This window comes from Magallana gigas, chromosome 7 (genome assembly GCF_963853765.1).
Source record: "Magallana gigas chromosome 7, xbMagGiga1.1, whole genome shotgun sequence".
NCBI lineage: Eukaryota > Metazoa > Mollusca > Bivalvia > Ostreida > Ostreidae > Magallana > Magallana gigas.
Window position 1 is genome coordinate 48,488,587 of NC_088859.1, and position 17,781 is coordinate 48,506,367.

At 33.5% G+C, this 17,781-nt stretch overlaps 2 protein-coding genes across 4 annotated transcripts; one reads left to right on the forward strand and one right to left on the reverse strand.

Annotated features, from left to right (window-relative positions):
• Positions 1-17: 17 nt before the first annotated feature.
• Positions 18-14,043, forward strand: LOC105325568 (dual specificity mitogen-activated protein kinase kinase 6). 3 transcript variants are annotated; one of them, XM_011425184.4, is made up of 9 exons: positions 18-155; positions 7,315-7,384; positions 8,406-8,565; positions 9,987-10,106; positions 10,234-10,350; positions 11,047-11,226; positions 11,535-11,612; positions 11,786-11,925; positions 12,432-14,043. In XM_011425184.4, exons 1-9 carry the CDS (start codon positions 149-151, stop codon positions 12,589-12,591), a joined length of 1,032 nt encoding a protein of 343 aa, XP_011423486.3. In that variant the 5' UTR covers positions 18-148; the 3' UTR covers positions 12,592-14,043. The 3 variants fall into 3 exon arrangements, with proteins under 3 accessions (XP_011423486.3, XP_011423484.3, XP_011423485.3); XM_011425182.4 differs by lacking the exon at positions 18-155 and adding an exon at positions 6,119-6,369; XM_011425183.4 differs by lacking the exon at positions 18-155 and adding an exon at positions 6,999-7,204.
• A 278-nt stretch (positions 14,044-14,321) lies between these two features.
• On the reverse strand, positions 14,322-17,709 carry LOC105325569 (Fanconi anemia core complex-associated protein 24). Its single transcript, XM_011425186.4, has 6 exons — positions 17,467-17,709; positions 17,103-17,242; positions 16,665-16,817; positions 16,387-16,528; positions 14,762-14,793; positions 14,322-14,407 (listed from the first exon to the last, which is right to left on the reverse strand). The coding sequence occupies exons 1-6, from the start codon at positions 17,600-17,602 to the stop codon at positions 14,351-14,353; spliced, it is 660 nt and encodes a 219-aa protein (XP_011423488.3). The 5' UTR covers positions 17,603-17,709; the 3' UTR covers positions 14,322-14,350.
• Between the last annotated feature and the right edge of the window lie 72 nt (positions 17,710-17,781).

The following is a 17,781-nucleotide window of genomic DNA, read 5'->3' on the forward strand; positions in this document are numbered from 1 at the left end:
ATGATGCTTTAGCGGTCCAGTAGCTGATAGAACAATCTTTAAGGAAGCATTTACCCGATTTGGAGGTGCACGTGTAGACAATATTTGTGATCAGGAAGAAAGAGGCTTGCAAAGTTCACCGCCCCGATAGTTGAATGAATCGGGGATCATGCCAGGTAAACCAGCTGAAGGTTGCTTTGTTTTCGATGCATTTTGCATTTAGCGTTACAACTTAGACTTACTGACGTGCATTTAAGCCACAAGCATGCGGAATGCATGCCCCTTATTTTTTGTAGGACAACTTGTCTCAGCGGATGACCTACTGGCCCACTCTCGCGCGTGCACTTTCATACTATCACTGGTGCAAATGCTGTTGTAAAACAATTATTGATGAAAGTATTATTTTATTTTATTTTTGACAAATTTTAAGCTCTTAAATTAAAACGCCAGTTTTGAAAATAGTGAAGAATATTCTGGGCTTTTCAAAGAAATTTATTGTACAATTGTATAGAGTTAATGACCTTTGCATGATTAAAAAGTAACTAGACTTAATGTAAATTAATCTACCACAGAAGGGCGTATCTAAATAGTAATTGAAAGTATTTTATTAACATACAAGACTTGTCACTTGGTAGTTTTCTATTACTTAATATACATGTGATTATTTCCTTCAATATAAATTGATGTCCTGCATCTTACTGTATGTAACCGTACTAAGAGCCATACCAAGACACCGATAGACCAAAACAAAAACACATCAAAACTGCAGGCCTTCAGACTTGCTTGTTTATGTAGTAAGAAGATTCTTTAAAACACCATATTTATTTCAGCCCTTTGCCACTTAGATTATAATTTTAATATTTATGCAAGGTACTTTGAAATCTTGTCAGTATTTTTTTTTTAAGTAAAACCTTTCCAAGAAATGCTACAGAATCAGTAATTAGATATTCCCTCTCTTAATCTAATGCATTTTTAATTGATAGAATTTTGCAGAAGTTGCTTTAAAAAACATTCAATACATTCTTTGAATTCAAGAAAGCAGGTCTTTAAACCTTTAAAATGCTGCAAATGCCATCAAAGGTTCAGGTGTCTACTGTGCCAAAAAATAAAAAAACCTGTTACTTGAAGTTAAGTAGCTTTTGATCTGACAAATCAAGTCAAAACACCATGGTTCAGAAAGTAAATATAATACGTCACAATAAAAATGATATCCTTTGATGAGAAATTAACAAAAAAAAATCACTAATCATCTTTAAACTGGCTTAGAGAACATTGATTTGACATAGAATGTTTTTTTTTATTGGAGGTTGGAAGTTGTCAAACTTGTGCAGGTTGAGAGTAATCCAATGATCTCTGAAACTTATCAACATGTCTCAAATGCATGACATTGTAGAATACAATTTAAAGTTCATATTGAAGGATGTAAAAAGTCAAGGTCACCATTTTCTAATGTTCAAAGATTATCATGTCAAGGTCACATGACTGTCAAGGACAAGCATTTACCTCAGGTTTTTTTTTAAACAGCAGGCACTTTAATACAAACTGTTTAGATGTAAGCTTCAAGGTCACTTTATCTCATACCCATTTAGTCATTTCACAGGAAGGAATAATTCAAAGGCCAATGTAGGTTTAGATTATGAGGTTTTTCCTTTATGTGAAACTGAAACACTATGCATGCTCTTCTTAAAATATTTTGTTTGCACTTCCAAAGCCAAAAAAAAAAATTGAAAAAAAATTTGAAATGTGACCCCAATCAAACTTTGCCTGATCAATTATTAAGATATTGGCTATTGACTAAATCTGATGTTACAGATAAAAATTGCCATCATGAGGCTGCAGAGGCTGGACAAGGAAGTAGTCTGTTTGACATGACCTCTTTAATTTAAATTCTGAGAAAATATTTGTTGGCATTTCAAGGAATATCATCTTTGTGACGTAACTATAATGTTCTTACTATGATGGCGTATATTTAAGAATATTGGCAAAATTAATTTGACTGAAAAAAAAGAAATAAACAAAACAAAAAAAAGCAAGACACATGAAGACATATGTATTTTAAATGTTTGATATTATCTCAAACAAAATCAGATCTATGAAAACAATTGATTAAATGAAATTATCTCCTGACCGTAAAGTCTTTGGTGTAACCAAAATCTAATCAAAGTACTGAAATACTGACAGGAGTTGATTTAATTGATTATTTGAAAATCAGTGATATGTAATTTTGCATGGCGAAGAAGGGAGGGCATATTGCTTCGCTGCTGTCTGTCGCTCGGTCCACCAACAGTTTCCGTTCATTTTCTTTGCAAGGGATGAACATATTGAAACAAAATTTAGTATACAGGTTTATTATGATAATATCTAGGTCAAGTTCGATACTGGGTATGATCGAGCAATTTTCGACAGAGTTATGGCCCTTGGACGTAAAAAAATTCCAGGTATTTGCAGTTTCCGCTCATTTTCTTCGGAGAGGATGAACATATATTGAAATGAAATTTGGTGTACATGTGTATCATGATAATATCTAGGTCATGTTTGATATTGGGTACGATCGAGCAATTTTCGACAGAGTTATGGCCCTTGGACGTAAAAAAAAATTCCAGGTATTTACAGTTTCCGCTCATTTTCTTCGGAGAGGATGAACATATTGAAATGAAATTTGGTTTACGGGTGTATCATGATAATATTGAGGTCAAGTTTGATATTGGGTACGGTCAAGCAATATTCAACAGAATTATGGCCCTTGGATATAGAAAAATTCCAGTTATTTGCAGTTTCTGCTCATTTTCTTCGCGGAGGGTGCATATATTAATATGAAATTTGGTATACAGGTTTATCTAAGTAATATCTAGGTCAAGTTTGATTTTGGATATGATAGAGCAATTTCCGACAGAGTTATGCGGCTCCTTGGACTTAAAAAAATCCAAATATTTGCAGTTTACGTTCATTTTCTTTGTGGATGTTTCCAAGGGAGGGGGGCATATGTTTCACAAACATCTCTTGTTTTTTATATAATATGAATAAGATAAAATTAACACCATCAAAGTCTGTTATGTATTATGTATCAGTATTCTAAATATTTCCAGAAAAGTGTATCCAAGCAATTAAAAAAAACCCAAATAATAATAGAGTCTAGAGTAGGCCAGTTCTGGTTCTATCTTTAGATTTGATAGTCTTCCATTGAGTCCAAACGTTACTGCTTTAGAAATCGCAATTTGGTATCTAAGACAGCGAACCAGTCCTATTGAGCTTTGGCCTAGGAATACATTCCACTAAAATAAATAACTTAATTGTTCGAACCATTTAAAATCTGACTATTTTCAAGGTGTTTATGAATAAGTTTCCTTGAAAAACAATGCTTCCGAATACATTACATGGAATTTATTGATTTTTCTGAAGTACATGTACTATGTCGACTGTCTTGTCGCCGATGATGATTTAATTGTGCTTAGGTCCACTAACTTTTCTCTAGAGTAACTGTATGGGAGAGTTGATAAAAATCAACTCCCAAAAATGGCATTGCTATTTTTATACATGAAGCATATATATATATATATATATATATATATATATATATATATATATATATATATATATATATATATATATATATATATATATATATATATATATATAATTTTATTCTTCTTAGGATTCTTTAGAATTTGAAGCAAATTTATAAAAGTTTTAAAGTTTCAAAAAGCAAAAAAGAAATAGAGGTTCATTTATTTAGTAAAAACGGGAATGAATAATTTTTATTTACTGGAAAGTGAAATATGTAAAGATAGAATAATTGCTGAGCTGTATTATATAGTTAATCTACCCAAGGATATTGACGTACAGAACTATTGATCTTAAATGGCTTTATTAATTTGTAGTGTTGGTATGTATTACCAGGTACATATTTTTTTAAAATGATGAAGATATGGAGAACTATTGATGCCAGCTTTATATTTTGAGTGTTTCACCTTGTCACATAATTGTGATGTTTTTAAAATAGGGTTTTCTGAGATTCTTATTCAGAATGAGTTGTTTTACTTTTAAAGTGTGAGGTTTTCTCCAATTTTAAAAATGATGAAAATCTATCCTGAAATTTTTGTCCAGTCGTCTTGTGATTCATTTAATAATATTAATATTTAATAATTTTTGCAAACTTGAAAGTGAAATATATAAAGGTAGAACAATTGCTGTACATGTATTATATAGTTGATATACCCAATGATATTGACCTATAGAACTTCTGGTCTTGAATGGCTTTGTTAATTGGTAATACATTTTGTTTCTGTATATAATTACATATTTTTTTAAAATGATGTAGATATGGAGAACTATTGATGCCAGCTTATTTGAGTGTTTCACCTTGTCACATGATTATTTGTGCTGTTTTTAAAATAGGGTTTTCTGAGATTCTTATGCAGAATGAGTTGTTTTACTTATAAAGTTTGAGATTTTCTCCAATTTTAAAAGTGATGAAGATTTATAATGAAATTTTTGTCCAGTTGTCTTGTGATTCATTGATTCAAACATTTATGATTACTCTAAACAGTACATAGTACTTGACACTAGGCAGGATCAAAATAAATCAAGGAAAACCCATTATTTTCAAACTTTAGGAATTTTTATTTTTACAATCTCTGAGTGGGGGATTTATCGAAGTTTTCAGTTTTACTATCCATCTCTAAAAAGGGAAGCCTTGTCCATTTAACCCCCATCTATTAAGGTCTGTTTAGTTACAGAAATTGTCTTTCCCTGGAATGTTTTTATTAATAAGGAAACAAGGCAAGATCGTGCATTCAGAGTAATAACTTGAAGACATCATTCCCTTGTGCATCAAAATTTTCAGCTTGAAAGCTTCATAAAATTAAAAGAATCCATTGAAAGTGAGGTGGAAATCCCTATCACTATTTCTTCATATATTTTGACAATAATAGGAACTTTGCTATTGTATCTCTCTGTATAACATCTAGTGGGTGTGATTTTATATCTGACATATTTCAGTGTAATGTTATATCATTCCTATGTAATACATGTACTTTAAAGGGAATTCATGGTTCATCATGTTCATAGGTTCAAGAGTTCTGACATTAGACATATACTGGTATAAACCGGGTATTTTAAGGTAATTCTCAATTTGATGTACCAGTAAATTAAAAATGCCTTGTTTTTTTTAAACCCCCCCCCCCCTTAAAAAAAAGCTCTACTTTTCAAATATATTTTAGTTGTTAAAACATGTACAATTGCACAAGAGACTGCACTTTGCAGCTCAATATTCCTGTTAACTGAATATGAATGTTGAGCTGTGATGTTATCCTGCCTTCATCTGCATCAGTGATTTACATTTGGATTTAATCTGTCCTTTATCTGATCTGATTGAGTTCTCTTCATCTAAGCTTACAAGCTAAAACTTAGAACTAAGATGCCTTTTTACATTTTTTCAAGGAGATCAGTATTTTTCTGCATATGAAATATGTTGAGAACCTTAACTAAGCTATTTTGTTAGCGACACTGCAGAACTAATACCCAGACTGGTTTGAAAGTCCAGTATTAGAACCAGTGTAAGGCGTTGAACTGTAATGCAATAACTTGAGGCTTTTTAATTATACTTTTAAATTGATTAATCTACAGCTGCGAAGCTTCATTCGTAGTCTGGACTATTTTTAGACTAATATTGGAAGCAATCTGACAGGTCTTCACCGAAAGCCTTTACAGAAATAGAAAATTTATCCAATTTTTTGTAATCCATCATTCTTTTACTGATAATTACAGAACTATTTCATCAAACATATTCATATTTCATATCTACATCGTAGAAATGAAATCTTTTAGATTAATTTTAAGGAGTTTATGTGCTGTCTGACTCCGATTTATATTAGTTATAAAGGAGCCATGGTAAGTAGAGTCAGTCATCTCTCAGACGCCTGATATTCGTTCCTTATATTATACCTGTAGATAGTGTGATGTTATGAATATTCATGACTGCCTTGTTTTGCCTGTCACCTAGCGGTGTGTGAACGCAGCAGTCACGATCTGGGTAGTCCCCTTTAAGTAGTTTGACCTTTATAACAGCCAATCAGATCGCTTCAACCTGCTGACTCATGCCTCCATATGAATGAGCTGTGAGATTGAGGGGAAAATAATAGTGTGTATTGACCAATAGTATTTCATGATTCATCCGGACATGATCATGTGCTCAGTGCCAATTCTATTGTAAACATGCATTTTTGGAAATTTGTAGAAATATTTTAGTGTATTGAAAATTTAACTCCATACTTGAAGTATTACTGGGTTTATATATGTGATTTTGTTTGACAATCAAAATGATGGCTAATCCAATCCAAGTAAACTTTAACTCGGGGATTAATGGGTCACCGAAGGAGACACCAAGAAAAGGTAAGCCTAATTCCAGCTTACCTGATGACCCTTATTATTTGGTTGTGTTTACTGCTCAAAATGCCAAGAGGGTGTCCAGGTATAATACTGAATAAATGAACTCTGAAGTAACAAAAAGAAAAACAGGATGTGCTGTTTCTGTACAGAGGAAATTATCAATATATACTGGTACACTTGATCAAAATGAATAAATAATCAAATAAATGCATCTATATGTTGTACGATCTTGCAATGAATGCATTGTAACTAAACAAAACTGTATCATTTGTTTTTCTTAGCTTTCACTAAAAAATAAAAATTCAATAATTATATAATCAGTGAAGTGTATAGCTTGTCAACATTCCACAGACGCCTTGAATGCCAATCGTTTGTGCGGTTTAGGGGTTCTGAATCGCTCTAGATTGTTTATTAGTTGATTTTGTCATGGTGCCTGTCGGTAGTACATGTACAGCAAAGCGTGGTACAGCACAGCTTTTGTAGCTTTTGTAAGAAGGCTGCACTTGATCACCTTTCTCCTCAGAAAGTCGGTCTCTAACTGTAAACATGTCTGGGACATTGAAAAACAAGCCTTACATCAGACTGTAAACAGGTCACGCTGGAGCGTCCGATCTGGATCCCACTCTCTTCTATTGATTGTTTAGCTAGAGGCCGGCATGCTAACACTTTAATGAGTTTTTCCTGTGAACACTCCCACAAGTGCTGAAGGTCGGCTAGATTTCAGAAACCACACTCTGGGTTTTCCCCATCTCTACACAGCCCGACTTGTCAGTTTATCTTATCCCTCCGAACAGTCGTGTAATTCATTGCATGTCTGGAAGAATAATGAAGTTGAAAGGTTCTGCTAATTTATGTCAATGTCTTAATGCATCTTTTTAACAAGGACAGCAATTTAGACACGTGTGTTGTAGAGCTTTAAATCTATTTTCATTACTTTTTTGGATACAGGTAAAAGACGGCCCCCAGGCTTGCAGTTTAAAATTGAGCAGCCAAAGGAAGATGTACAACCCCCACCGGTGTAAGTACCTAATCAGTAATCCAGCTGGGTAATTTAATTGGGACAATTATAAACCAATGTCAGGTTATTTTATTTTGGTCACAGAAAGTGTTAATTTTTTTTTTTTTAGATATGACCTAGTTATGTATTCAAAATAATTTTTCCATATTACCTGTATAACAATGTCATCTCTATTATTATAACACTGAAAATCTCTAGGCTATCAATTAGGTGGTTTTTTTAAACTTTAGATAAAGGGTATGCTTATATGTTGATACTCCCAACATGCTTTATTGATACGGTAAATACCTCAACACAATTTTGTACAAATTCTGGCCAGTCCAGGTTATGGTTGCAATCAGTGCTGAGGGATGTAGACCTCTTCGTATTGTTTGTGGCCACTTGACTGATAAGGGACAGGTGTACTTTCTGTTTCAAGGGCACTTTATGCCTTCACTTCCTTGTTACAGCAGGTAGAGGTAGATCGGCCAGCAGTTCTATAGTCACAGATCGATCTGCAGGCAGTTTTAGTTCTGTAGACATACTTCTGATCACAATTTTCAAGTGTATATACACTAGCACTTCTTTAAAATATTTGAAAGATCCAACTCTGAATCATGTGTAGTACCATAGTATATACCTATTTACTGGCTATGAAACAGCAACTTTTTACAAGGCATTTCCAAGGGAAATAGTTGCTGTTGAGGAGGTCAGTAAACTTGCTATTGTCCAAATAGTAAATAGGTATTTTATTATAATACCAAAGAAAACTTTATTGGCGATGCTGATTTTCTTAAAGGTTAACAAATTAGAGTTATCAGACTTTGAATTTAACGTAGCGACTCAGATTAGACCAGAGGTGTTCCAAGTTTAAGATCAAGGGAAATTGAAAAGCATCAGTGAATAGTTTCGACGACTATTCACCATGGATAGATTGCATGGAAACATATCATGGATAGATGGAATAGCATGTTTATTCCTCGTTATTTACATAGAAAATATTCACAGAGGTATAATAATATTGACTGTTCCTTTCCTGCAGGCCTCCAATTCAGGACTCCAAGGTGAAGATCATGTATGAGGGGAAGGAGTTTGAGATAGATGCCTGTGACTTGATCACCATTCGGAATCTTGGGCGGGGTGCCTATGGCATCGTAGACCTGGTGAGACACCGCACCAGTGGGGCCGTTCTCGCTGTCAAGGTAACATTTCGTTTTAAGTGTACTATAGGCTGCCAATTGAAAGTGGAGCAAAATTAAGGATCTTTGAATTTAATCCATATAAATTGTAGTTAATATGAATAAAACTTTTAAATTAACCTTTATTCTAGGTTTTCTTAAGCTACTGATATAATCTTTTAAGTTAAACTTTTAAATTTACTAGGAATTTGATTTCTGTTAAGTCATTCCCAAAAATTTAAATATGTACGGTATATCCAATGATTAAAGAAAAGCTTCTGTAATGTGTCAAATCTCCAGAGAGCCAGGGTACCAAAAACTGAATGTCATGATATCCAGGTCTTCATGTGCATTACTTGTCTTTTGTTCATTTCTTTGACCCAATTGTTTTCAATGATAACCTTTGACCACTATATATCGGGTATGATTTGATCTTTCTCTTGTCAGACATTGGCCAATCAGTTGAAGGCGTAGAAATAGAAGGCGTAATTCCTTCTGATTCAAAATATTTTTACATCAATTAGATTAAAGACCTGTTAACGAACTGGCAAATTGTTTTGATAAAATGGGATGAATTATGTGAAAAACATAAGAATTATACAAAACTAATGATAACAAATAACCACAAATGTCATGAAATGTGTATGTCATATTGTACTATTTGTTTTCCCTACATGTATATTTGTAGTTTACCTGGTGTAATATGAACAAGATTATAGATATTTGTAAAAGAGTTACTTCTCTTGTCTCCATATTGCTCTTTTAATTAAAAGAGATGAGTTGTTTCTTAGAATATATTCTTTTTCAAAATTGAATATTTAGTTTATATAGTACTTTTATTTCAAGCATTAAATGAACTCAATTATCATGTAAATTTAAACAGCTTGTATACCAGAAAGCCAACATTAGAAGAGTATATTTAGTGCTCTAGGTTTTCACCCTATAATTTAGTTCTACATTTAGTACATATATTTGTTAGATCTTAATGAAAAATGATTTGATAATTAAGCTTTAACAAGGTTTAGGTGAGTTAATTAAACCACAAAGATTTAGAAGTTTGTGTTAGTAATCTTGACTGCTACTCAGATCTCAGGCATCGACTTCAAGTAAATTTTGATTCTGGTACATAATTCCTTTACTGGTTACCAGATACCAGATACTAGCAAAAGGCTTTGTTTCATCAGTCGAAGTGTTTGTACCGAAGACAAATGTAGTCATTGCAAGTCATCCAGTGTATGACATCAGTTCTTATAGGAATATATTAAACTGTCTGTAATTATAGGGTGAAAGCCTAGTAAGTTGTTAGAACCCAATGTGCAAACCTACTGTTTATTATATAAACAATACAATATTTCAAACCAATTATTTTGAAAGTCCCTCTGAGAGTACCATTACATGTTAAGGTTAGAACCTGCTCTCTATTGTGGATGTTCTCTCTGTTGTAGAGAATTCCTATGACAGTTAACAGCCAGGAGCAGAAGCGACTCCTGATGGATCTAGACGTGAACATGAGGAGTGGATCCTGTCCGTATACCGTCACTTTTTATGGTGCCCTGTTCAGAGAGGTAAACCTTTGGCTTTTGTAACATAAACTATAATCTTTCAGATTTTTTTTCCATCATGGTTGGTGTCACCAAGTATATTCTGCTATAAATGGAGTGTGTTGTGCCTAATTTATATTTAATTTGACAGGGGGATGTGTGGATTGTTATGGAAGTGATGGATGCTCCACTGGACAAATTCTACAAGAAGATTTATGAGAATAAGGACCGTATTCCAGAGGATGTTCTCAGCATTGTTGCTTTCTCTGTAAGTGTACCCTTGCACTCATTTCACTGCTGTGTCCAAACAACATACAAGAAAGCTAAAATGGTTTTAGAATCCAGGGCTCTGTCTTGTTATCTCCTCTGGCTTTAGTCATGTTATATGTAAATGCATAGGTATTCTAATTGTAATTGTTTGCAATTCCAATTGCAAGCTACCGATATGTAAGGTACTTTATAATACAGTGTCTCAGAAGCATAGGTAGGTTGTTGAACCCTATATTGTACAGGAGTTGGAGCTGGGATTCCATGCTGTAGATATCCCCTGTGAAAAGTCTTTGTCCACAAGATTACAACTCATGGCCTGTGATATGGACATTAACCCTGAGTCTGACCTTGACCCGGTGACAGAGCCTTCACAGCTTCTGTAGATCACATTACTGATAGAACTGGTGTACCTTGTTTATCACGTGCTATGTCTTTATCATCTATGCAGGGGTTCCTCAAGCCACTTGGACAATCCCTTTTGTTGATAATTTTGGATTTCCTGTGACCTAATTTAAATTTATCTCCAAGAGATAAATAAAATCTACCGGATATTGATATCTCTAGGAAGTCATTGTGCTTAATCAAGTTCAATTGGTACAAGATGCCCATCAATAAAAAATCATTGACATTATAATTTCCTAAAGAAACAATTCATCCTCTTTGTAACGATTCTTGTTTGTTTTTACCTGAACAGGTAGTGAAGGCACTGCATTACCTACAGTCTGAGCTAAAGGTCATCCACAGGGATGTGAAGCCCTCCAATATATTGATCAACGAGAAGGGCCAGGTGAAGATCTGTGACTTTGGAATCAGTGGTTACTTGGTGGACTCTGTGGCCAAAACAATAGATGCTGGCTGCAAACCGTACATGGCAGTAAGTCTCTCTATCTGTCAGTCAGTCATTTCATATGAAATGCAAACCGTACACAGCAGTATGCATTTTAAGATCAAGTTAAAACCACAGATTTACACCATTTTTGCAAAATTTGTATTGCAAAACTTACAAAAAATAAAATTGTATTTTATTGTATTATTTAGGGTTTTTTTTTATATGCTAGGAAAATTCATAACATCATATAAATTCACAAGTAATAAATATGGTAAAACTAGCTATAATATATAAATACATGTTATTTACATATACCAGTAAATATTAAATGTATTTTGTGTACATTTTTGCAGCCAGAGAGAATTAATCCAGAGTCTGGACAAAAAGGCTATGATATCCGGTCTGATGTGTGGAGTCTGGGAATCACCATGGTAACTATTTATTATTAAATAATAAAACTTAATGCATGCAATAAACAACATGGGTACACTTATAATCTGTCTGTATAGAAACAAGGATAGTTACCCCAGATGTTAAAGTCTAACTTAAAGAAAATACAATATCAATAGATTGTGTTTCAAAGTTACACTTTTTTTTTTTTAAGATTGAGTTGGCCACTGGTCAGTTCCCGTACCCGACTTGGAAGACCCCTTTTGAGCAGCTGAAGCAGGTGGTACAGGACCCCCCTCCCACCCTACCCAAAGAGGAATTTTCTGCTGAGTTTGAAGACTTCATCACCAAATGGTAACAATGAATTTGTTTTAAGGTGGTATGGGATGTCTTGTTATCAACAGAGATAAAAGTACACTACATCTTATTCAAAATATAATCATCAATTTAAAATTTTCAAATCATATAGTATTTGATTATAAAATTCATTTAAATTATGATGATTACTGGGTATTCCTTGTGAAAGAAAAAAATAAAGTTACAGTTCAATTTATTTCATTTTTTGTTGAAAGAAAGTATATCACAATATTTTGGTGTCCCATTACTCCTTCATACAATGCTTGTCACAGAGAATATTTAGATGTAGTTCTTAACAATCAAAGATTTTTAGTTCTATTATGGAGGACTACATGTATTTGAATAACTTGGTACATGTACCTGTTGAAAATCAATTTCATTCAAATGAAAAATTGTAATATAATTTTGTCTGTCAATTAATTTCATTTTGACTGTATGCCAACATGGTAATGTCAATAAACTGAATTAAATATATGAATAATTTTTTCCATTCTTTGTTGCAGCTTACAGAAAAGTGTAACAACACGTCCGAATTATGTGGAACTCCTCAAACATTCCTTCATCAAGAGGGGTGAGGAGAAGCAGGGTGAACTAGCGGACTATGTCAAATCTGTATTTGAGAAGTATGGCAACCCAAATGCTGAGTCTATAGAAAGGTCTTAATTAGGTTCCTGTAGTTAGTGTCACCAATGACTGGTCAATGGTCTTTCTGTCGGAGGGCACCTGCCTCCCAGCATCCGACACTCTATCATGGCTCGTGGTCCTCTACACAAACCCATGAGGTGCTACATGCTTCACACTTATGAATCATGGGGGTCGTTTTATCCCAGTCATATACAGTCTCTGTCATAGATTGGACTCCTTAGATACTTCTGGAATCCTGCTGACATCATTGGCAGATTGTATCTCCTCAATCAGTGATAGATATTTGAACCAATGTCTGTTTTGTTCAGACATCCAGATATTCCATATATTATGAGTCAATTATATAAAATGAATAGTTTGCATTAATTTATTGAGATGTGTTATGATAGTGCAATGTTAAAAATTTTTAAATTGATTTCTCACAATTTATTATGCCTGTTTTTAATGCATGTGATTTATATATGCAGACTTTGTATTTTTAATAAGATATATGACTTTTAACTTTTATGTTTACATTGACTTGACATCCATAGCAATAACACTGTTGTCTTGCTGTGCTTGATTACAAACGGAAATGTGTATTGTCAAAACAAAAACAAACAAAAAAGATATGGAATGAAATTGATGTGTTGATTGTATTTAATAAGATATTGTTAATCATAGTGTGCTCAAGTAAAAAAGGGTCCTCTAAACGAACAATGTCCTTGGACTGTTCCAACTATGGACGCTATTTATTACAATGTAACTGCTGTTATATACTTAAAAGCTTGCTGGTAGTTCAGTAGTCATATTATCTAAGTCTACTATTTCATGATCATTGTCAACTTGTTACTGACAGATTTGTAACACCCCCCCCCCCCCTTAGAAATATATGTAGCTCCTGTAATCTCCACATGTAGTGAACTATTGTATACAGGTAATTGAAAAAATAAAGGGTCATGACCTCTCACTCACGTAACTGGGCTTGTCTCACAAGGTCATGGTTTTTGATATAGTCTTTGTTTTTAGTCCGATTTTTGTTGCCAAATCTAGAGGTGAACAAATGAGCGTGTTGATGACCAAAGTGTACGAAAAAAAAATACCAAAAATAGTGCGGCCATGATATCATCATTCACTGTGTGTTTAGTATTGTTTTGTAAATAAACCTCTTACTAGTAGAGTGTAGTTGCTGTAATGTGTAAATAGGAATTATCTAGTTATTGCACATATATGTACATGAGAAATTCTTAGATTAATATATATTTATATATGCTGTTGGTGTGTGATGTACTACTGTGCGAGTGTGTGCGAGAGTTTTGAATATATGCAAATGCAGATTGTTCCCTAGACTTTTCTCTGAAGCTCAGGTTAACTTAAAGATGAGCAAATATGTTACCATATATACCACTGTTTGTTACCATCATCATGTTGATCATGTATAATGATTATTGACTGTGTTGAAATGATGAAATTAAAGGCAAAGAAAACGCTTACAGAGTTGTGTTGGTTTTTCTGAGACGTGGGGGACATTAAGGTAGGATGGAGTGCCCCGGCAGACCTTGGGATAAAGGCATTGCTTTAATGCAGCCACAGAACAGGGTTTAAACAAACATGGGTTTATGCCTTATACACAATGTGTTTAAATATGTTAGAATATTAGTGTTTCAGTATTGTCAGCCATACTCTCTTAAAAATCAATTATGCTATGAAAAATATCCAATTACTTCAGGTGCAAAAGAATGAATTAGTAAAAAATGTAAATCAGAAAACTAAGTACAGCAAATTTAATCATTTCTTTTCAAAAAAATTTCAGCACATTCACAGCTCCAGCTTTACCAATAACCATGGAAAGTTCCTGCAATGAAAAAAAAAATTAAAGCATGTAATATGATACAGAATGTTTTATCAAAATCCGTTGTTATGAGATTGAAGGTGCTCCGATCTTCAGCTCAAAGTATTATTTTATTCAAAAGATGTTATTTGTTCTTCATAGATTATAGATAAATTAAGGAATTTAACTATGGTTATTGCAAGTTATTGCACGTTTTTCTTGCTGAGCTGTTCATTAACATTACTGTTATTGTGAGCAAGAAATTCCTTTAAACATCAGTACCATGCAAGCTTTATTTAACATACATGTATTCCTTAAAATTGATAAATGAAGTTTTTACATGTACATGTATATAAATTTTGATTTTGTAATGATTACCTGGTTTGAAGCTCTGCAAATATTCTCAATGCCTGCAATACAACAGAGAGAAACACGCTCAGAAAATAGCTAAAGTTGCAATACATAACGGACTAGTTATGAAAATATCAGAATTGATTTGAATAAGGAGTAATAGTACAACATACCACATTAGAAAGTCTGTCTAGACCAATGCCAATATTTTGGGGATTTATTTATTTGTTGTTATTGTTTGCATTTCAATATAAACTACATTTGACATTTTTGACATACTATATAATAACAAGAGGCCCATGGGCCATATCACTCACCTGAGCAACAAAAGCCATAATAAAATCAGCTTTATGGAGTCATATTTATAACATCTGGGCAATGTTGTAGAATATATCCTGTATCTATGATTTTCAAATTTTTCTTCATATATTCTTATGTTAAGCATTAAACCCATTTTTCAACAGGATGATATATTAGCCAAATCAAATATTAAACATCCATTGTGGCGCCACCCTACACCCAGGGATCATGATTATAAGAAAACTAGAATCTACACTAACTGAGGATGCTTGCACACAAGTGACAGCTTTTCTGGCAAATTGGTTTTTGAGAAAAAGATTTTTAAAGATTTTTCTCTATATATTACTTTGTAAAAATTTGACCCCCATTGTGGCCCCACCCTACCCCTGGGGATCATGATTTCAACAAACATGAATCTTCCTTATCTGAGGATGCTTCCACAAAAGTTAAAGCTTTTCTGGTCAATTGGTTTTTGAAAAGATTTTTCTCTATATATTCTTATGTAAAAATACATCCTCCATAGTACCCACACTCCACCCCTCTGGAATAATTACTTGAACAAACATGTACATTACCTGAGGATGCATCTAAATAAATTCCAGCCTTTCTTGCCAAATGGTTTTTGAGAGATTTTTTTAAAATACCAATAGATTTTCAATAAATCTTATCTATCATGTTTATATCTCTTTGAATGAGGGTGTGCACCTTTAATTTAACAATCTTGAATCCCCTACACCCAATACTGTAAACCAACTTTGCCTCAATGCAAAAGTAAGTCATCACAAATAAAAGTTGGTTTACAGTAATGCTTTAAGCCAAGTTTGGTTGAATTTGGTCAAGTTGTTCTGAAGAAGCAGTCAAAAATGTAAAAAGTTTATAGTCGGATAGATAGACCGATGCCAGACAAAAATGGATCAGGAAAGCTCACGCGCTTTCAGCTCAGGTGAGCTAAAAATGATATAATTTTGTCAAAATCCATCATGGTAAAATAAAAATGATTTTTCCATCAGAATTTCTTTCAAATAAATAAAAAACATCATGTTAATGATGTTATACATGCATTCATGAGATTGGCAAGATTTCCATCACAAGAGAGTGCAGAATGGTCCGTAGGATTCAATGCGATAAGGACAAGAATCATCTTGAAACTGAGAAAATTTGACCATGGTCAGTATTAATGGTATATTTGCAGACTCGCTTTGGGAGACCGAGTCCAAATACAAATATAAAAAACATTTTTTGTGGACTCTCAAGAAAGTCAGCTTAGCTATCTTTGATTCCTTAAATTCTACTGGTACATGTACCTTTACCATGGATTTATAACCTATGTATACTGTATATGATTTTCATACTTCCAAAGTGTTCCAGCAAAGTTCGAGCTTTCACACCCCCAAGCCCTGGAATAGACCTTATGGTGGTTAACAATGCTTCATCAACACGATAGGTTCTCTTCTTTAAAAAGGGGTTGGCATTCATGTGACTTTCACTTACAACCTGTGAAGAGCAAGTCTATTCATTTTTTAACTGTGCTTATATGCAAGTTATGGTATTTTACTTTTTCTAAGATTAAGATAATCTCAAAAAGTAATTTTCAGAATTGAAAAACGACTAGGAGTGAGGGACTAAGTACCATTTGTGCCAGTAGTGAGGCTGCCTCGTTTTGACCAGGGACAGGTATAATGTTAAAGCCCAGATCCATGATACAGAACTTCTGAACCTCAGGGTAGTACTGGCTACTGGTTGGTGTCTTCTCCGCCAGCACAATGGCCTGAACTCTGTTTGCCTACAATTCAAGTTGAAATACTCTAGCACTTTAGTGCTGCTTTTCTAATCAATCTTGTTTATATAATCAATCAGCTAAAGACAGAAAGAGAGCTGAATTTCAGTATTTGATGTATTGTAATGTACTTTTCTCTGTTTAAAATAACTTTGGTGATTTCTTAATTTTATACTTCTGTAATTTTATGAAATACGGAACAATATTTCTTTTCCTTATCTATGATGTGTAAATATAAAAACACTGAATACATTTCTACATCTGCATGATCACCATGCAGCTTCTTAGTACCTTTCTGAGTTTAGCAAGTTTTTTCTTTTGACCTGAGAATGAAACTAGCTCTGGCTCTCTTATGAAGATGACACCAATCTTACTGGACGGGAAAAAGTCAACAACTCCAAGGTTCTCCTCAAACAGCACTTGAACATTACCTACAAACAAGTTTAAATATTACCAGAGACATAAATAACATGTTATTTATGTCTCTGATATTACACTAACAGTCAGGATTGATCAATCCACATTCATTATATTGTTGTATGGTCAGATTCTATGTCATAATGATTATGTTGACTGACTAATTCAATTATTTCATACATTTTTTAAAAGTATTCACCAAAAATAAATTCAATTTGATATACCTTCATTTACTTACTTTGTAAAGTGTGATGTAGTTCTGAATTTTTCCACCTCTGGGCTGCAATGATGTGTCCAATGGGTACATTTATGTTCCGTGTTTTATCAACAAGAGAGGATAAATCTAATTCATCATCGTGATCTATACATTCCATTCTAATGAAACGATTTCGACTGCCTTTTACATTCCTGCCAAAATTTGCTTTTTGTTTACAAAATTCTTTTCCCTTTTCAAAGATTACCGCGAAATTGATTTAGAATAAATTGATCACCGAACCCAATTAGAAATATGAAAAAGCATATGGTCTCAAAACTTATGAGGTATTTACCATAG